Source organism: Ochotona curzoniae, unplaced genomic scaffold (assembly GCF_017591425.1).
Source record: "Ochotona curzoniae isolate NIBS_2020 unplaced genomic scaffold, NIBS_Ocur_1.0 contig_2210, whole genome shotgun sequence".
NCBI classification, from domain to species: domain Eukaryota; kingdom Metazoa; phylum Chordata; class Mammalia; order Lagomorpha; family Ochotonidae; genus Ochotona; species Ochotona curzoniae.
Genome location: NW_024465369.1, coordinates 18896392 through 18919010, shown reverse-complemented (window position 1 = coordinate 18919010; position 22619 = coordinate 18896392). Strand labels below are relative to the sequence as shown.

The 22619-nt window shown below is 34.6% G+C and overlaps 1 protein-coding gene and 1 pseudogene across 5 annotated transcripts in view; one reads left to right on the top strand and one right to left on the bottom strand.

The window, feature by feature from the left end:
• Positions 1–22619, bottom strand: part of GALNT13 (polypeptide N-acetylgalactosaminyltransferase 13) — a 426836-nt gene that overhangs the window by 135865 nt on the left and 268352 nt on the right. For all 5 annotated transcript variants that reach the window (XM_040972021.1, XM_040972022.1, XM_040972023.1 and 2 more), the window contains 4 exons: positions 14842–15008; positions 14144–14351; positions 11443–11613; positions 976–1093 (listed from right to left, as the gene is read on the bottom strand). In XM_040972021.1, coding sequence (XP_040827955.1) covers positions 976–1093; positions 11443–11613; positions 14144–14351; positions 14842–15008 — 664 coding nt within the window. The remainder of the gene's footprint in view (positions 1–975; positions 1094–11442; positions 11614–14143; positions 14352–14841; positions 15009–22619) is intronic.
• On the top strand, positions 20379–20834 carry LOC121150792 (annotated as a pseudogene).

Sequence of the window (22619 nt, the reverse complement as noted above, 5' to 3'; positions counted from 1 at the left end):
ACCTCTCTGTTGCTTTTAAGTGGTTTCAGGTCATCTAATATTTACCAAATTCTACACTATAAACAACAAGGATGATAGTTCTATGATTTGTTTATGTTCTCACACAACATTGAGCATATTTATGTTAATGTAAAACAAAATTTACATTCTAAATGAGAATTTAAAATGTAGAACTCTCTTTAGCTTCCTTGATATAGTAAAGTCAAATACTGCTCAATGTAGCATTGCAAATATTGCATATTAAATTGTAGAAAGAAAAAATATTTAATATATATGTGGTTTGAAGAGACCAAGAGTATGTTCATGTAAATCTTATTTCTTAATGTGAAGTTTGTGTCTTCATATTTAAATATTTCAATACAGTAAAATGTTAAAATTATTATATCCTTCCTAATATAGTATTCATAGGAACTTAATTATCATTTTACATGGGAATTCTTTTTCATTTTGTTTCTTTTGTTTAACAATTTTGCGCATTTTAAACGGAATATTCCAGCATTAAGTATAATCATAAAAAATATTCATGCTGCTTATAGAATCAGTCAGAACACTTTTGACCAAAAATGCTTCTATAAGTTTCTTCATAGTATCATTGGGCAATAGCTGTAAATTCAGAATTTGTGAACACTTTCAAGTTACAGTCTGTTATCACAAAGTAACTTTACTTTTAACATTTTTTTTCCCAAATGAATCTCCCACCTTTTTTTTTTCTTTACTTCAACAATTGGAAACCCTAATAATCTCTGTACTGTGAATCAAATAATTATCCCTGAAAACTTAACAACATGTAAATTACCCATGTAATAGTAAATATTACATGCAATAGGCTCCAATAAAGCTTCTAAACAAATTTTAAAATTACCAACTGATCAACAAGTTGCATAACTCACCTAAAAATACTTAACCATATCGTTTCTATGTGCATGCTACAACATAGGTTCAGCAACCAAAAAAAATAATGTAAAATGCAATTACCCTAAAAGACATTTCAAGATTCTCTCCACCCCAGATATCCATTCCTGCATCGTAAGTTCCTATCTCTTCAAAGTAGTTTCTGTCAATAGAAAATAGGCCACCAGCCATAGTAGGGGTCCTAGTTGAAAAACAAAAGCAAAAACAGAAAAACAAAAAAGAAAATCTTTGAAAACATGTATGGAGTTTCATGAAACTGTAGCAAATATTTTGAGACATTTTAAATATAAAAATAACACTGCAAAGTTCAACTGGAAATAAAAACTCAGGTAAAATACTTAAAAATTACAAGATAACATTTTTATTATATTCCACATACTTTTTATAAACCGTTGTGCTCAGTGAAATAATCCTGTGGTAACTGATATGCAAAGCACAAAACTTCTTAATCTATAGAGGACTGACATTTTGAGATTTCATTATTTACAGAATTTGTCTGTTGAGGAGCAGTTTTTTTCTTCTGCTTCCTGTTTTTTTAATTCTTTACCACATGGAGTGTTAAGGTTATGATTGTGGCAGGAGCTGACAGTAAAAGTGTTGCAGAAATAGACAAAAAGAAGAAGAAGGGAGGAGAAGGGGTCATGGGAACATGAGCAGGAGAATAGGTAAATATCACAACACTCCAACAACTGTATTGTAAAATATGTGGCATTTGTTCACTCTGCGTAAATAAAATGTATTTCAAATGTTTGTTTTTCTACAAAACTCAACTTAATCTATGAGTTCCCTTTTAAAATAACATGTATTGGAAAGGCACAGAGAGAAGATACATTAATAAGGGATTGATTTCTCAAATGTTCCTATCTGAGTTTATATCTGTGTGAAAAAGCAAGTGTAAAGATGGCACTCCCCTTCTCACTGTTCTTGAGAAATTAACCAGTTTTAAAAGTACCACTTATGAACTTTGCTAAAATAATTATTAATTATTTTATTATGAACTCTAAGAACCTGTGAATATGCTTTCTTTATAAGCCTCTTAGCCTATTTAAATGTAACAATGTCAAACGCTGCAAAGTCTTACAGAAAATGAATATATCTAATAATATTTACAAACAATTACAATCTAATTTTCCATTGTCCTCACCTAGTTAGAATCATGGAATGAACCATTTAATACTATGGATAATCAAAAATATATTTTCATAGAAATAGAAACCTGTTCTGAAATTCACAATTTCTCTAAAGGGACCAAGTCAAATACTCATTTCTAAAGGGTTAATTTTGTTAACTGAGGATAGTGGTTAATTTGTGGCTTTTTAATAAGTCTTCCAAAGCAACCATGTAAATTAGACAAAACCAAAATTCGGGTTGTTAATGAATAGTTCTACAATGTCAATGACAATTTTTTTGAAATTTAGTTGTAACACAGTGATTTCCAAACTTCCTAGCATATTAGCAATACTTGAGTTTCCTTTAAAAAACAGATATTCGTGTCTAGGTGCCACTTTTCAAAGACTTAGATTTAGTTGCCTTGTGTGGGACCCAATTGTGGTATGGTGAAAAGTTTCCAGTTGATTAAAATGCACTCCTGAAGATGAAAAATACCTATCATGGATTTGAAATGCTCCTCCAAGCAGTCTCTGAGATCCTTTAAAACCTAAATGCTTTGCTCTACTCAAAATTATATCCTCCTTTGCCAAGGGTTATACTTGTATCCTCTAATTAAACAGTGCAGTTCTCTGTAAAAACACCAATACTGTACTTGGACATCCAGCACATCACAAAGCTCTCGATTTCTCCCAGTGCTCTATTTTCTGGGCAGATAATTAACTGTCCATCAGACAGAGGAGCAGAGCTTTGCTAGTCTCAGAAGGACTTTAGTACTTCTAGTTGTGCTGCGTTCCTATCATGAACAGCATCATTGACCTTCTGGACTATAATGAGAAACACTAACCAAGCTAAACAGATGGTAACTGTGAATTAGCCAGGACCTTCAACTGATGGGGGCTTGAAGTTCCATGGCAGTAACTATAAGAGGCATTCCAGGGCTGGAGAGTCTATTCAATACAATTAGGGACAAAAATTGCTGCAATTATCCTATCGTCATGCAACCAAATGCTTAAGAATGTTAAGTGATGAATGTTTAATGATTAGTTCAGAGTATTAATGTACTGTCTGCTTAAATGTTAAAGTCTAATATGTCTTAATTTAAGCACAGGTATTGAATGTCAGCTTTCTATTTATTATATGAAAAATAATAACCTATATTTAATCATAATAGTAATTCAAATGACTTTCACTTTACACTCTTAATTTGAGAAATTTAAAAGTTGAGTAACAACTTCTCCAAAAATTTCCCTAAGAAGCTCATAGAGTTGTGCTTTGTGCCTCTGTTCACCCACCAGCTAGGGACTATGCTTTCATATTTATGACTGCAGTCAAATTTATATAACATGTTCCATTCTAATTACTCTGTGTTATCTAGAATTAACTACTTCCATTTGCCTGTATTCGTGGTAATTAATTAGACCACCTAAAAATGAACAGCTTTTGATAGAGTTGAATTAGGACAGGTTATTTTCTTTTCCAACTTGTGCCCTTAGACTAAATATCAGTCAATTCATTCAATTTTAGGGGGTTAAATTTTCAACCCAGCGACAATAAATGTTAACAGATATGTAGTATGGAGGTAAAGATGGTCTGAACTTATACAACAAAAGTATTAGCACTGTGCCCTGCAGATAACACAAAGTTAATGAAACTAAAATATTTACATTTGTTATTGCTGCTCTTATTATTGATGTTAACCATCTAAATGGAAGCACTGAACATCTTTCATATAATTTCAGGTTCCAAAAAGTTCAGAATGACTTCACGTGCCAGATTTTGGCTCCAGCATATTCCTTTCTGAACACAATTCCCAATAATTTAACCTTCCTGTTTTCATAAGAGGTTATTTTTCGTCATTTGTCATGATGTTCATGTGAAGTAGATTTAAATTCTCACATTAACTTCCATATGAATTTTTCTTTTCCTTCTCTCTCCTCCCTCCCTCTCCAAACATTCTGCTATCCAAGTGAACCAAGAACATTAAGCTCTCCCCGGTTTTTCTGAACTGGTTCTCTTTTTCTAAATCTTAATGTCTTTTTTTTTTAAGATTTTTTATTATTATTATTTTTTTATTGGAAAGGCGGACATACAGAGAGGAGAGACAGAGAGGAAGATCTTCCATCCGATGATTCACTCCCCAAGTGAGTGCAACGGCCAATGCTATGCCGATCCAAAGCCAGGAGCTTCTTCCGGGTCTCCCACACAGGTGCAGGGTCCCAAGGTTTTGGGCCGTCCTAGACTGCTTTCCCGGGCCACAGGCAGGGAGCTGGAAGGGAAGCGGGGCTGCTGGGATAGAACCTGCGCCCATATGGGATCCCGGGCATGCAAGGCGAGGACCTTAACCACTGCGCCACTGCGCCGGGCCCCCATCTTAATGTCTTTTTAAATTTAATCTTTGCCCTCCCTACTTCTACTTAAATTCACAGAATTATTAGGAAAATAATAAGATGTGATCAAATGGTTATAATACAAATTTACAATCTTAATGCTCCATTAGTTAAAAATCTGTTGACAATATTTTGTATCTATACTTATTCATTGTTCTTTTTTTAAAATGGAATTTCTCAGGTGTTTTTGACTGTCATTAAGAACCTGAGGATTGGGACAAGTTCTGTGAAATAGAGGCTAAACTTCTGTCTACAGCACTGGCATTCCATATGGCTTCCAGGTCATGTTTTGGCTGCTCTACTTCTGATCCAGCTCCCTGCTTATGACCAGGGTAGAGAATGGCTCAAGTTCTTAGCCACTGTACTCGTGTGGGAGTCCTGAAAGAATGTTCTGGCTCCTGGCCTCAGATTGGCCTAGCAGCTCTAGCCAGAAATAGTTCTACGATTCTTTCTGGAGTCAACTAGTGGATGCAAGATATCTCTCTCTCTGTAAAAGATGCTTTCCAAAGAAAAATAAATTATTTACAAAAATAACTGAGGATTAAGAAATTTCATGGAACATGATCTCCTTCAATTATGAAACTCAAATTCCTTCAAGGTCCAGCTCAACACATCTATGTATGTTGCTCTTGACCTAATGTATCCTCTGATCACACATGAACAGACATTTGCTTTCCTTTCCTTTCCCTGCCCTGTGGGCTGTCACTTAGCAATTGTGTCCTCCAACAGTTCTCTGCTGGCTAGAGTTTAAGCTGCTTGTTCATTTAGCATTTTAGATTTTTTAAACCTATGTAAGATAACAACAGAAAGAGACTGGCTGAAGAGAGAAAAAAAGGGAAAGAGAGAGGAAGAGTGGGGAGAAAGAGGAAGTATGTTTTCCAGTCTATTGAGTTACTCCCCAAATTCCCACAACAACCAAAGCTGGGCCAGGCCAAACCTCTGACCTGGAAAAATATCATGATTTCCCACATGAGACACTCATTCAAACTACTGACAAGCATTTTTTGTTCCCTTCTGCAGTAACACTTCTAACAGGGGAGTTATCTCAATTCTCTCTATTTTGACCTTCTAAATGAAGCATAATCATTCTCCCACCTCTACAGTAACTATTTCTCAAAGGTCCCTAAAAAGAATGAACATCAATGCCCTTCCATAACTTCTTCCTCTGAAAATATTTCACACAGTTCACCAGTCTTTCCACTTGAAATGTCCTCACCTCCAGTTCACATTACATTGTTTATAGAAACATTTACTTCTACCAACTCAACTGTTCACCTGACAGTTCGTCTTAGTAATCCATCCATTTACCGTTATTTGCTGGCTGTCAGACTGTGGATAAATTCTCAGTTCCACACCTATCGCACAGGTATAATTTACAATTAAAGTCTTGTTTTGCAGATGTATCTTTTTCATAATTATCTTCCTTTGTCTGAAATATAGTCCTCCCAAGAGTCTCCCTTGGCACTTTTCTCTTTCTGTATCCTTTACATTTGAGAAGATCATTCATCATTTCTCTTTAACTGTCATTTTATGACATTGATGCATTATCTGGTTTCCTGATTTCTTCCTCTGCATTAGTTGTGCTTTTCTAGTCACTCACAACTAGGCAATCCCTTTACATAAAATCCTCCTTCTGTGCTCAGCGTTTAGAATACAGAAATAATAACTTTGAAAATCACATCTGATTTTCTTTCAGAATCCCCCCCCCAAAAGATAATACCTTCTTTTAGTCCCTTTCCATATACCATCCAACTTTTAAAATAATTGGGGGCAGGGGGAGAAGTTATTATCCCTAATCCTCTGCCTGCAGTGCCACCAGCCACATATGGGTGCTAGTTTGAGTCACTGTAGCTTCATTTCTGATGCAATTACCCACTAATGCCATGTGAAGAAGCAAGGGATAGCCCATGTCCTAGAACTCTGCACTCATGCTGAAGACTGGAAGAAGCTGCTGGCTCCTAGATATGGACAAGCAAAGTACTGGCTGTTGAGGCCCTTTAGGGATTTATCCAGTGGGTAGAAAACCTCCTCTCTTTGTTAATCTGCTTTTCCAATAAAAGTAAACTTTTTTAGAAAACAATTTTTACTGTCTGTTATCATCATCATTATCCAATTTCAGGCCAGCTATATCTGTAATTTGCAAATGGAATCTTTAAAATTGTAGAATCCTTTGTTCCTAAAACTTAGTCTACAAACCATACCCAGATTAATATTTCTTGAATCAATGCAATTCAATGAAGGATTAAATTCTGGCTTGTGAGCCTATCATTAGTGATCCAGATCCACACCGGGGCATCTGTCATCACCTTTTAACTAATCTCCAGCATTTAAAGTGCTAAGTAGTTACTGGTAAATGTTTCCACTCTTGCACCGCTTCATATTTGTGCAAGAACACTAATCAGCATTTTATGTTCAACTCCTTTACATGCTTAAACTTGCTTATTTTAGCCAATAAAAGCATGATATATTCCATGCAACCAACATCGCACACAAACACTTTCCATCTGATTGGAACAACGTGCCTTCTTCTATATCATTCTCTAGCTCTTTCTCAGGGCAATTATCACTTTGGATTGAAAATTAAATCTTTTTGGCATACATTTTCCCATTTTTATAAAAATAGTCAATACACATTCTTAACACTATTAGACTGTTAATAAGGCACTGTTTAAACCACATAAACATATAAGTGTAAGTTATTTGCAAATTTCACTTCTGAAAATATAGTGCAAAATAGTATTTATTTGTATCTACTGAATCGATGAATGTCAAAGATGTCTGTACTCATCTCTGAATGTTTTTTAAATTTTAAATGTCTAGATTTTTGAGGCCCTTTCACATAATAAGGCTCAAGGGTTAATATTTGCTAATATTTAAAAACTCGAGGTATGGATATTTTAAAGCAAACTCAAAAGGCAAGATTTCTGCATGGATAATACTGTGGATTTTACCATGTATAGTCAAAAAACATAAAAACAGTGTTATATCAGGCATAAATAGCTGAGGTAGTCCCAAATGCTAGATTTTGAAAAATGCAATTAAAGTTGTTTAAGACAAGGGAGAGGGAAAGACAGACAGCAACGTAGAAAAAGACAGAAAGAGAGCCCCTTTCACTTGCTCATTATCCAAAGTTCTAGAGCATCTGAGCTAGGCTGTAGCAGCAGTTAGAGTCTAGGAGGTTTGAATTCACGGAGGTAGCAACACAATTACTTAAGGCATTACCTGCTTCCAAGTTATGTATTGCAGGAAGCTGGAATTTGGAGTTGGAGGAGGGAATTGAACCTGGGCTCTGATGCATGTTTGTTCAAGCAGTTAATATACCCATGGGCATATTAATCAATTCTTAACTGCTAGAACAAATGCCTGCATGATTTTTTTCCAAATTATAAAATATGATAGGTTCATTTGGTTAGCCATTTTGTAGTTCTAAAAATCAAAATAGAAAATATTGTAAGCTCTCTCCTTTCTTTCTTGTTTGGTTCACTATTCTAATTATACTGAAAGCTAAAGATGTAGAGAAGCAAGTTCTTGGTGTGAGGAAATGACTTGTTGCTGCCAACGAATTCATTTATCAACAAGTAAAGTAATAAATATCTTAACTGTGCTTAAAGACCTTATTTCCAATAAAGGAGTAAGTAGTTTTTTTTTTTTTACTTAGATCCTTTTTTTCAAATTCTCTTGACCTCATGATAAAACCCTCATCTTCCAAGAAACATTGTATACTAACCTGTATGAGATTTAACAATTGCATGCACTTTCACTTGAGGCATTAAGAAGGGGATGAAAAATGTGGATACCAAGAATCAGATATTTTAAGATGTTTTGGTCATTATGATGAACTTTCCATATATAAATGTTCCACATTATTATCCTGGAGACTTTGTAAACCTCCCCCTCCCATTTTTTCCTCTCCTCAATAAACTCCTAATAGTTTGCATAATAAAATCCTTTTCCAGTAGTAAACTTATTAGAGAATGATAAAGATTGGCAAGAGTTATCAAGAATATAAAACCAAATTTCATGAAATGTAACTGCTTAATTTTTAAGCTTATACTGCCCATATACGCTATATCAAGAAGAAATCATCTGAAGAAAAGTATAAGCAAACTTTAGTAATTGCTCCTAGAACAAGATTGGAGATGCTAAGTAAGTGAGACATTAGTAATAATTAAAATGTGTCAGAAAGTTTAATGATATAGGAAAATATTGATGATATATCAACTACTAAATTGTGGAGAAAAACACAGGGACAAGAACATTATGGAGAGAAAAGAAAATGCCAAAGAGGTGGCTCATTCTTGTGCCTCTTTATGCTTTTAGGTACTTGTCACATTTGTAATTCACATATGTTATCATCACTTCATGTAAAGTAGAGTTTTTTTCAAGTACATTTTAAATTTAATATTCTATAGCACATCAAGAGTTAAGTGGAGTAAGGATTGAGAAGACATCAACTGGAAGAGCATTAGATAAAATCATATACTTAAGCCAGCCTCCATGCTTCTTCTATCACAGCGCAGAGATTTAGAAGGTAAGGTAATTTGTGCCAGCTCAAATTTACATGAGCAAAAAACACAAGATATAGTTTAGATTTAATTAAATCATCTGGACATGTATCTAAATGATCAAGTAATTGTGCTGCCAGCTGCCCACCCCATCAGTGAACAAATTACATATTCATAAAGGGATAACATTCAGAGTTTAAAAACAGTAGTTTGCCAGGTGGTAGTCACTAAGATAAGGTTCACAGATGTGAATATTAGAGCCAGAGAAATTTAATTATGTAAATATTGGATTGTTGAAATAAACCTCCCAGCTTTCCTTGAGACACAGGTGCTGAATATTTGTGCAAGTGCAAGAATCCTAAGGAATGAACACTGAGACTCAGACTCATAGTTAAGGACAGAATTACAAGAACAGTGGAGTACCAAACATGTCAGTTCTGTTGGGGCAACTTCTGGTAGCCTCCCTATGTTAGCGTAAAGGAGAAATTGTGGGACATTGTAACAAGATCTATTGATCGTTCATTAGTTAGGAACCCCAATTTTTATTTAGAACATAAATTTTTACATATCAGTAACTTTTAAAATGCAAAACATCATTTGGGAGAAAAATGATATCCACAGAGCATACTCAATATGCAAATTCCTAATATAAAACCTCTACCTTAACAATATGATTCTTCTATTGTTACACATATAATTGAGACACTCCTGAAATCACAATTTCAATAAAATATAAAAGCAACTTTTATACCAGTACATATTCCGTGTTCATAGTTTCAAAGACTCCAAAAATTATATATATGATGGAAATGAAACTATCAACTTTCAGTAGATGACACTAGAAGGGTGAATATAACCATTCTAGGATTTAGCCTAAACATGACAGAACTGAGTTTAGATCACAAGTTCTGGTAGGTTCTGAATGTTGGTAGAAGCATGATGGTTTTTCTAAATGATGACTAGCCAATTACAGTGAGTACAAAGTTCTGTCATAAGTGACATCTTAAATGAAGCATTTCATTAAGAAAAGTAAAATTTCCACCTCATTTTAATCATTTTAGCTATTCAGAATTCTGTTAATCAAGTAGGGAAAAATTGCCTCTAACATCTCAAATGATTTATCTGTTTGTACCGATGTGAGAAAAATGATCACATCAGAAGTAATAGATTCAAGTACAAAGAAAGTTCACATTACAGCTATGCTGATGAAAATTACCTGCAGGCTGTTACAACAGAGATGGTGAATTAATTAACCTTTTGCCATAAAATTCAAGAAACCTCAGCAAAGACTGAAGTTTTTCTAGCTCTTTCAACATTTCAGAAAAGGAAATGAAGTACCAAACTAAATAAAATATACTGAGATTTGATCCATTTTCATGTTACCACAGTAAAGGCACATAAAGTGTGATTAAAAGACAACAAGCAAGAGGATTCATGTTCTTTAGTTAAAAAGATGGGTAATCATGTTTTATTTTTGCCAGATATTTGCCTTGATATTACTCTTGATAAGCTACTGAAAATATTTAAATTTTAAGAACTACTAAATTAAAGTTCAAAAACTGACATAATTTAGATGTCTATACAGACATGAGTTTACAATAAATTTAGCTTGACATAATATCTGCATATGAGATTAATGATGCTAAACATTTTATTTTTTTAATTACAAATAACTAGAGATTTTCTATTTTTTGGGCTGATACTTACAATACAGTTTTAATTAACCCATTATGTAATTCATAGTTGACGATGGACAATTCATTCATATAATTGGTTACTTGAATTCTCATTTAAAATGTGGGATATATGTGTAGTGTTTTAGAATATGAGGGCTTTTATTTACCACTATAACAAACTATGACATATCAAATTCATCTTTAAAGTGCAAAATTATTATAAAGTTGTCAAAAGTTTTAGGAAATTATGTTTCTTCAGATAAGAAGTCAACAATAAAGTATTAAAATAGGAAGGTGATACTTTAATGTTAAAGCATGAATTTTGTTCATCTAAACAGCTAAAGATGTATGTGGTACTTCTTTTTGAGAATAAAGGTAAGAATACATTTTGAATAATATTTATTAGTAATAACATATCTATTTTAAATACTTTAGCACAATGAGTAAATGTTTCATAAATGAAAATGTATTATATATTCCAAATGAATCTTTTTACTATAGCTATTAGGAAAATCAGCTTATTGCTGATAAATTTAGGATATTTATCAAAACATTTTTCATTATTTCAAGCTTGACACCTCCTCCATAATTAAGCATATTTTAAGGGAAGATGTCAGTTTACTTTAAAGCAAGAGGTCTAGCACATTTCTGTTGTAAACAAAAGGCATAATAAATATATTTTGAAAATATGAAAACATAAAGCTTAAAAACATTGGTATTACTGCCAATATTATTGTTTATCCATGTGAAATTATACTACATACAGTGTTGCTATGGATTCTGATGTGATCATATAAATGTTAACAATGTTGGGAAAATACATGTTTTTCATTTGAAAACATGATCACATACCTGACAGGCAATGTTCTGTCTCCTTTCCTCCTATCCATTTCTCTCTGGGGTACAGGATACCAGCGGAAATTGAGTTTCCAGTTAAAACCACCATAAGTCATATCTGATCCAGCCATATATTCAAAGGTATCATCACTAATGACATCAATAATGGGGCAAACAACAGTTTTCCTGCAAAAAAAAAATTAAAACCAGTTAATATACAAATGGTACCCTAAATGTTATATTTGGTTTTTCTCTGTGATTATGGCTGATATGTTGAAATGTAATTATTTTGCTATCTTACTATACCTTTAGTTTCATTTTATCCCATTTCTCTATGAAACTATCTTTTTTTCTCTAAAATTGCCTTAGGGTATAGTTTATACTATTATGTAAAATCTAATCCTTTACACTAATTGACCTTCAAAGTAATTTCCAAATGCGTTCTAAGTATTGACTCAGCTGGGACATCATGGTCTTACTCATTAAACTCCATCCACAGCATGCTTACTAGAGATAATTTGAAAGTCAGTATCATGTTAGCTTTAATCCAGAGAGAAATGATGGCATATAGAGAGGGCAAATTGGATGATTACAAATCAGATATGCTGGTTTGCATTCAGAATAGAGTATGTTAGTTTAAAGAGAAAGTTTTGAGAAAACCTTCCAGGAGGTATGTGAATAAGCAAAAATGCAGAAATAGCAACAAAAATCTTGAGCTATCAGCATAAATATAAATATACCCTATGAAGATTAGTAGGATCATAACAATTTCTGAGTGAATTACTCCAGAAATAAAAACTTGCAGTCACAACTGAGAAAATATTTATATTTTTGATAAGGAAAGACAGGTCACTTTAGTCTCTACTATTAATCTAACATTTAAAACAGAGAACCAGGAGCTTTGTTGTTCGTGATTGCATACTATAGAGGAGTACAATTTCACTTGAGGTTGTTAGGTACTTATTTAATCCATTTTGTGCTTTCCCCCATTTAGATTTACCCAAGCTGGCTGTGATGGTAGCAAACTGCAAAGTGGAAAGCTCGGGGTTTTTTTTAGGTTTTTTTTTTTAATTTGTTTGTTTAATGTTGGTTAGAAGGTACATAATCAATTGCCATATGAAGTAGCAATAGTTAGGGAAAGAAAAGTCAAACTAAGTTTTATTTATTTTTACTTAATAACACCAGTGTCATCAATACTCATTTTCAATCCAGTATTCGATTTCCCACAACTGGTCAAAGTCTGATGTATTCTGAATTCAATAGGATTCAAGTAACCTTGGAAAAGATTTTTAGTGACTGAGCCCCACAAAATCAATATCTTTATTTCTTTTTCCACTGGATTTAATGATTTAATTTGTAGGAGATAAAATTAATTTAAAACATAGAACAAACTTTATTTTTTTAGTCATGGCAATTTAAAAATGTATAATCACAACATGAGATTAGAGTTAATTATATGAAAACACATTATAAATAGTGGTTAGGTAAAAATTAAGTGGCTTATATATGATCGTATTAAAATATTATATTAAAAACTCATTAGATTAAATAAAAATGTATGTTGGAAAAAAGTAGCATTGCATACAAAATTTTCAGGAAACAAATGTCACATAGTCTCAGCTCATTTTGTTTTTCCATTCTTACTCTCTTGCGGGTATCATACAGAATGACAAATGTCATTAGCCATGTATTACACCCTGTTGACTAAAAGGTTCCTACTGCTCTCTTCAACTGCTGTGGTTCATTTTACTGACAGCCTCCATCCATCTTCCTGGCAAGTACAAAATCCTGCCTTTAAGTGATGCAGTTGGACTAGCTATGGCTAAACAGCCCCTTGTCACGGATGGCTAATTAAAACTTCAATTCTAGAAAGACTTTGGGAGGCAGATGAAATGTCTTGTCAAACACGGTGGTATGTCACTCCTTGATATTATAACAGATAGCACTGCTTGTACATTGCCTTCCTGCAGTGCTCAGAAATTATGCCCATTTATAACAGATGCAAAAAAAAAAAAAAGCCTGTACTTCATAGCAGCATTGCCAAAAGAATTGACAGGCTGCCATGAGAATTGTAGCATCTAAAGCATTTTCTGTTATCACAATTCATATGTAGCAACTGGTGACCTTGCTTAAATAATACGCATTATTCTTACAGCTATGATGCTTTCAAGATATTTTTCAGAGGCGAACATGAGCATACATCTTTAGAAATAGAATACAACAGAATGGGGCAAATAACTCAGATGCAGTATTGAGAAACCTGATTGGGTAGTAGGATAGCTGAAATATTTTTGACAGAATTCCAAATGACTGAGACAAGTTACGTAACTGTTTTTGTTCCTATATTTAACCAGGCATAGATGAGAATACCTGTATTACCTATTTCACAAGTTGTGAGAACATTAAAATATTGTCTTTGAAAAATATGCTTTGTTACTATATGATTGCAGATTAACTTTATTTATGCAAGAAAGTGAATATTCAATACATTTTATAGTGACAGTTTGGCTCTTCCATAATGAAATATTAACTCTCAGCAATGATATACCAGTCTAACCTATTACAATAAAGGGAAAAACTGTTTTTTTTTCCCCCAACAATCTGTCAAATAAGTGTCCTGAAAAAGCAAACTGAGAGGGAAATTCTGAAGCATACCTAGAACTGCCCTAACAGGGTTAGTCATGACCCAGGCAGATAAAACACATGATTTTCACACCTGTCCTCCTTTATTCTTGCCAGCAAGGGTTCCAACCATCCCAATGTGCACTCACAGTGTGCATCAAGGAAAGTTATGACCTGCCCTTTGGAAGCCGCAGCTCCCCGAAGCCGGGCACGTATCAACCCCGAACGCTCTTCCATTCTGATAATTTTCACTGGCACTTCTAAATTTTTCACGTAATTCTCTAATGTCAACTTGAGAAAATCTGTAACACAAATAAAATGCACACAAAAATTGTACTTGGTTTAAGACATAGCAGATATAACTACTGAATTCTAAATTCTACATAAAAATGGTAGTCAATTGTTCTCTCTCCCTCTCTCTCTCTCTCTCTCTCTCTCTCTCACACACACACACATAGACATACACACAGTTTGCATTAAGAGAAATAAAAATACATTTCATTGGGTAATATCACATATTCATGAAGTCATATACATATCTGATGATTTCAGAAGTCAACATGGGAAGACAGAGACATGTTAAGCAGTTATTTTGACTTACTTCTAAGGCTGATAAGTGCCAAACAGAATTGTGGGAAAAACCCAAAGAATTCATAACTTATTTCTGAATGTGTCCTTGATTAGATACATGGAAAAAAATCTGACAAGTAGTTGCAAAGCTAAAAATTGTAGAGCAAACAAGGACCACTCTCCAGCCATCTTTCCAATGAAAGATAAAAATATAGTTGATACCTCTTTCACTGGCATCATCTACCAAGATGACTTCAGAGAGCAGGTCATGTGGAGATCGATTTATAACACTGTAAACAGTCCTGAGGAGGGTGCTCCATGCTTCATTATGAAACACAATGACTACACTCGTGTTTGGAAGTTCATCAGGGTAGACTTTTGTCTTGCATCTGGAAAAGAGGAAAGAAAAGGGATTAATTAGAATCCATTAATTTTTATTCTGATTATCATAGAGAGATTTTCCTAATAACACAACCTCCTACTGAAAGTTGACCATGGCAGCATTTCATGAATATCTAAAATCATGTTCCTTTTCCTAACTGCCATGAGTAATCACTTGGCATTTTGAAAATTAAATATGTATAATTACTAATATTTTATTTTTATGCCTGCAGAGCACAAAGCAGCATGATTTCTACCAGTATAAGAAACATCAAGGAAAGCTAAAATAACATTCTGAGACTGTCAATAAGAAGGCCAGGTACAGGAAGAATTCATTCAGAGGATATGTTTTCATCCTTTAATGGAAAAAGATATTGTGTAACTTGAAAAGTTACAAAAAGAAAACCATACACACCAACAGTGTTTTGAAGTATGTAAATCTGAGACAGTTTTTCAACTTAATATCTAAACAGATGTGTGTTCCATTTCACTTGAGAATGACATAAACAATGTCTACTTTAAGGAAGCAAGGGCTTAAGAATCAGGATGCACTGAGAGCATTTTCAATGAGAATAAAAAAATCCAGAACTGTTGGAACTTTGGAAGGGGGTTGGGTTTCCAGTATTTCACCAGTTTCAGTGAGCACAGATATTATATGAAGATGCATAAAAATATAAATTCTAATTCGCTAGGTCTGGAGTGCCCTGAGGGTCTGCATTTGTAATAGCTCACAGGTGAATCAGAGAAAGCTGAGCAGCAAGGTCCCTGGAGAAGGTTGGTCCCTGGAGAAGGCTGAGCAGCAAGGGCTGCCACAGACTTGTCATGACTTTCAGAATAGAATATTTTAAAGAAACAAAAGATTTTAACTCCACTTATAAATCCGCATAAGCCCAAATTTTATTATCTTAAATATTCAAAAGTTATATTGTGATAAGCAATATGTGTACTGTTCTAGGTAATCAATCCAAAGTAAACACAAACATAGTTGTTGCTTGTTTCAAGTCATATGCATTCAAACATTCCTGTTATGTAACTTCACACATCACCAAGGCTATGCACTATAAACAATTTCATAAGGAATGCCATACAGTACAGAAATAAAGGTGTGTTTTAGTTGTTTTTTTCATGAAAGCTAAAATAAGTCTTATGCTGTCTAGACTTGAAGAAATGAGCTTCCTTGGGGGTAGGAATTGTTTTAAAAGGGACAAAGGCTCTGACTGGAAAGCTCAAATCCAATCTTCCAGTGACTGGGATCCATTCCTGCCTCCACTCCTGATGTAGTTGCTGGAGTTTCTGGGTCCTGGGTTCGGTTAGCTCAGCCCTGACAGCTACCACGAGCAAGAAGAAAAGAGAAATACAGATCAATCTTTGATCCAGTGGTTTGAAATTCCCAAACGGCCTCAATGCCTGACCTGGGCCAATCTTACTTCAAGATACAGGAGCTTTTTCTGGGTCTCTCATGTGGGTACAGGAGCATCGTTTGTTTTCCCAGGTACATTAACAGGGAATTGGATAGAAGTGGTACAGCCGGGACTAAAACACTTGCAACATTATGCCATACTGACAGCCTCATCTGTTGAAATCTGAATCTTACCTTTCAAAACAGTCAAAAATACAACCTATTCAGTGGCATCGTCTGTACCTTAATCTAGTAAGACTGTATATTAACTACAATTAGAACATTTTCAGTTTATTTTTATTTGGAAAATACTAATAAAAATAATACAAAAGATACCATTCATGTAATGAAATGAAAATGTCGAGAGTGGGAAAAGTAGTTGGATTGAAAACAATCTTCCCATTTTAATGAGAAGATGAAGACAATTTTTAGATACTTCATCATCATTGGCTTTGTACGTCCAGGCAATTAACAACATGAACTTAACCATCTTGGTCGTTGAGAAAGGTTCTCTGTGCCATTCTCCTCAAACATCTGTTCTGCCTCATGAAAAAAAAGGTATCACTTGTAACATGATAGGAAAAAAAAATCATTGATAACCACCAAAGCGAATAAAGAGATAAAACTAAAAGTACAGACCCCAAACAGTGACCCAGTGGTTTTTATGAATGAATGCAGCCAAGAAAAATGATTGGTGTCACTGGTTAAAACAATAACAACAACAATAATAATTGTGAGAGAGAGAAATGGGTTGAGACATGGAGAGTAAATACATACTTCTATCAAATAGTTACTTTAATTCGTTTAAAATCATGGCTAAGTTGGGAGCTGGATGTAAGTCTCTAAATGGATGAGAGAAAACAATTACTGGGATGTCATTGTTGCCTCCAGGGTCTGCATTAGCTGTAGATAGGAGTTAGCAGCCACAGCACTCTAACTGGAACTTGGTCTTCTTACCTGGTGTCTAACTTGGGAAACTAAAAGGCAGCTTCCATAAATTATCTTAAATCAGATATATTTGCATGCTGTAGTAAATGCTAACAAAGGAAATAGGGATGAGCTGTGAGTTTAGGTAAATTATCTAGAACATAAATCAAACTTAAGGCAGATATAAAGATAAACATTTTAAATAATTTTATCAAATTCATTTTTTGATGATTAAATCTACTCACAAATGCTAATTTTACATTTGTTATATGTGTCACAGTTATTATGAACAAATTTACCATTATTGCAGCTATTGAGTGGAAAAAATTTCCACTGTGCTATTATCTAATGTAGCATGAAAACAAAATGTGACCAATATTTGTGTTAATGATTTCAGATCTTCTTATATAAACAGTCATTCATAAGATGCTATAAAGATTCAGTTAGGCAGAACAAAAAAATCTGAAGCTTTAAAACAATATAGTGATAATACTTAATAGCACATTGTATATGTGAAATGTACTACAGGAATGAATATTAAGCCTTCTCAACATGAAAACAAGCATAATCATCTGAGGTGATACATGTTAATTAGTTTCATGGTGGCAATCAGCTCAGAAACTTTCTACATTTCAGAAAACCAAGTACAACTTAAACTGATCAAGTTTTGTCTCAATAATGCCAGCAAAAACACTATTCGGTAGAGAAGAAATTTATAATAATAAAATAATAGGAAAATGCTTAAGCCATAAAAAGCATCATTGTCTATATCAGTACACTCAATTATACCATATACATATATATATATTATAAAAAGTTCTGTGAGTTTCATATTTTCTGATGGAATTGTGTCTATTTGAACTGCTGGTAGTTCCCTATTTCGTTACAGCTTTTATTTCAGCTAGGATAAAATACACTACGATTTTAAGTGCATTGAATAAAGAGAAAAAAGAGTCTAATGATGCATACAACCACTCTCTTTTTGTTTGTTTTTAAACTTTATTTTACAACACAGTTTCATAGTCATTGGGGTTTCCCCACCCCCTGCCCCCCATGTTCTCCTCTCCAGTCTTTAACTAGGTGTCATCCAAGTGCCCCCAGAAGTCCATCACACTGCAATTGAGGTGTCTCCCAACGATGTAGAGGCTTATCTATTGTATATCCATCCTTGTATTGCAAGTACTGGGGTATACTTTTCTTTTTTTCTACCTATGGACATATTTATTCCTGCTGGACTTTCATTACACCTTCCATTGTATACAGTCTCCCTCGGGTTGAGAGGAAAAAAGAAGGAAAGAAAAAAGAAAAAAAAAGTAAGTCAAATGAAATTGTGAGCTTTCATCTCCATGGTGCTGTTGAACTCATAGCAGGGGAATTGATGTGAGGGTAGGGTGGTGCAAAAGAGTGTCCAATATCTTCTTGTAGAAATCAATGCTAGTATATGACCGATGTGGTTTAAGTGAGAGTACAGTACAGACTAGATCATCGTTACCCATGCTTAGTAGTACTAACAATGATTAAAGGGATATTAACAATCTTTGGTGATCATATGCAATCCATCTCTCATTAATTATTGATTCATAGGCTACATCACAATGTCTTATTGAGTGTGGTACAGACAGTTTGAAGGCACAATAATATACAACTTATAGGCACTATTTTTAGATTTGACATCATTTTTATCTTATATAAGCCAAACATATGGTATCTGACCCTTTGGGATTGGCTCATTTCCCTTAGCACAATAGTTTCCAGTTGGGCCCATTTGGCCTTGAAGAAATATATTTCGCTTTTTTGTTTGTTTTGTTTTGCTTTGCTTTTAATAGCTGAGTAGTAGTCCATAGAGTAGATGAACTATAGTTACCTTATCCAGTCTTCTGCTGATAGGTATTTTAGTTGCTTCCACGTTTTTGTGATTATTGATTGTGCTGCTATGAACATAGGAGTGCATGTTGCTTTCTCATGTAAGAGGTCTTTTGGATATATAACCAGAAGTGCTGTTGCTGGGTCATTTTCAGTTGTTTGAGTGTTCTCCATGCTGATTTCCATAGAGGCTGCACCAGCCTGCAATCCCACCAGCAGTGGAGTAGAATTCCCTTTTCCCCACATGCTCGCCAGCAAGTGTTGGTGGTTTTCTGTATGTGAGCCATTCTTACTGGCATTACTTAGTATCTCAGTTATGTTTTTATTTGGATTTACCTTATTATCAGGGAGCTGTCCATATGCTTGTTAGCCATTTGGATTTGTTCCTTTGTAAAGTGTCTGCCCAGGTCTCATGACCATTTCTGGACTGATTTGTTTCTTTTGCCATTTTGGTTGTTCTGGAGTTCTTTATATATTCTGGAGATTAACCCCCTTGTCTTCTGTGTCGTGTGCAAAGATTTTCTTCCATTCTGTGGGTTGCTTTTTTACTTAGTTGATTCCTTTGCTGTGCCAAAGCTGCTTAGTTTGATGAAGTCCCATTTGTTTACTTTGGTCTTGATTGCTTTTGCTTTCAATGATTTTTCTAGGAAGTCAGAGCCTACGCCTATATCTTGCAGAATGTTTCCAACTTTTTCTTCCAAAAGTTTGAATGTTTCTGGATGTCGATTTAGATTTGATCTTTGTATATGGTGAAAGGTGGGGGTATACTTTCTTCTTTACGCAGGAAATCAATTAATTGTCCCAAAAGCATTTATTAAAGAGAACTTTCTTTTCCCCTGGATTGTCGTCTATTTTCTTGTGGAAGATTATTTGGCTATACCTGTGTGGATTCCCTTCTGATGCTTCTATTCTGCTCCACTGATCTTCTCTTTCTTTGTGCCAGTACTAGGAGGTTTAAATAACCACCATCCTATAATATGTCCAAAGGTCTGGGATTGTGATCCCTATCACACACCCCCATTAGATTCTTATTCTTCAGGATGGTTGTGGCTATTTGTGGTTTTTTGTGCTTCCAGATGAACCTTTGTATCATTTTCTCCAGCTTGATGAGGAATAGAACCACTCTCTCTTAACACTAATATCTATTCAATACTTCAACATATATTACACTGGAGTGGCAGAGGCTAAAATGAAGTTCAATCCCTTGTGACTTGCTGACAGAAGAAAAAACTGAAAAAGGCATTTCAGTGTCCCTTCCCACATTCATGGGAAGATTATGTTTTTGTTTTTCCAAAGAGCTTAGACAGAAGCAAAACATGTAATCCCTGCCTATTGGAAAGGATGATGAAGTGGAAGTTGTTATGGAACACTGGAAACGGTCAGCAAATTGGCAAAGTAGCTCAGGCTTATAAGAGGAACGACATCATCTAGATTGAACACCTGCAGCCAAAAAGGCCAGTGGCACAGTTGTCCACGTGGGCATTCACCCCAGTAAGCTAGCTATTACTAGGCTAAAACTGACCCAGAAAAGGTACTCGTATGGAATGCCAAGTTTCATCAAGAAGGAAAGGAGAAACACAAATATAAAGAAGAAACAACTGGAAGATCCAAGAATAAAGCAATCTTGTATATACACTTTGAATAAAAACTGCTTGAACAGATAAATAGATAAATTATAGTAAAAAAATATCTAGATAATGTTAATATAAGCTTGTCACATTTGACTTATAAATAAGTACATCAGTTCCCTATCATTCTGAGATTGTCCTTCTTCTGCAGAGCTTTCTCCAGTTTTAAGTTGTACATCTTAATATAGGATAGCTGCTCGTGCTGTGGTGTAGTATGTAAAGCCATTCCCTGCAGTGTCAGCATGCCATACAGGCATTGCAGAGTTTCCTGGCTGCCCCATGTTTGATCCAGGGGACGAAGGCTCAAATGTTTGTAAACCTGCCAGTCCCATGGGAAACCCAGATGAAGCTCCTGGGTTCATTCTTGAGGCAATCCAAAGAAATAACTTGCAGATGAAAGTTCTCTCACTTCTCTCTCTCTCTATCTATCTATTTCTGTGTCACTCTATAACAATGACTCTATAAATCAATAAATATTTTTTTAAGATTTATTTATTTATTGGTAAGTCAGATATACAGAGAGGAGGAGAGACAGAGAGGAAGAACTTCCGTCGGATGATTCACTCCCCAAGTGAGTGCAACAGCTGGTGCTGCGCCAATCCGAAGCCAGGGTCCAGGAACTTCTTCCGGGTCTCCCACATGGGTGCAGGGTCCCAAAGCTTTGGGCCTTCCTGGACTGCTTTCCCAGGCCACAAGCAGGGAGCTGGATGGGAAGTGGAGCTGCTGGGATTAGAACCGGTGCCCATATGGGATCCCGGTGCGTTCAAGGGAGGACTTTAGCTGCTAAGCCACACTGCCGGGCCCTAAATCAATAAATCTTAAATCTTCACCTTTTAGTGGTTATCTTTCTTAGTACTATAAGGTTGTGCTTTCCAAATTTTAATATGCAAATGTATTAATTATGTTGGCACATAAGAAATAATAATAGAAATTATTTGCTTTTATATTATGTACATGTGAACAAATACTGTTTTAGCAATGTATCTGATGAAGACAGTATTGGTTTTCCTTTATGTAAGCATATAAATGAGACTGGCAAATGAACACTATTCTGGAAGAATGATATGTTTACAATTTTATTTGAGAGAAAGCTTTTATTTTATATCTACTAGTGAAATAAAGTAACTGCAATCTAGTGAGTCAGTGAAATAACAAACATCATGATGGAGTTTCATACATGCAATATCTTGTCACCAGCTGATTTTGTAATACTTGCAAGGAAGTAAAAGATTTCCTTTTGAGTCTAGAATAATATTCCAGCGGGTCTTACTATTGTGTAAGTGTTAAATTATTCCATCACTTTGAAAAAACTTCCATGTGGGTTTCAGTCATAGAAAATGTGATTAAAATGTTTGTGTTGTGTTCTTGCATAACTGTGTTATTTTATACATCCACCATGGGGAAAGAAATGATCATTTAAAATTAAGAACTATGATATAAAATTATCAGACAGAAAGTGAAAAACAAAGAAAAAATGTTCTTTAGCTTAGTACAACACTTTAAAATAGATGTGGAATCTTCTTGAATCAGTGATATTAAAACACTATTTCCTATAAATTAAGCATGAGAGTTGGAAAATTTCCACATTATTTACAATTGTTACTTTGATGTGTACTATTGCTGTCCCAATCCTGTTGATTAGCTGCTGCTGATATGCAAACGTATTACAAACATGTCCAGCTTTCATTCTTGGAGACAACATGGAGAAGGATCCTGCTGTCAGTGCCTGCAACATGAAGGTTCTATGACAGAGTACACCTGCGTACCATCCTTTGCCATAGTTATGCAAACGTTATGGGAAC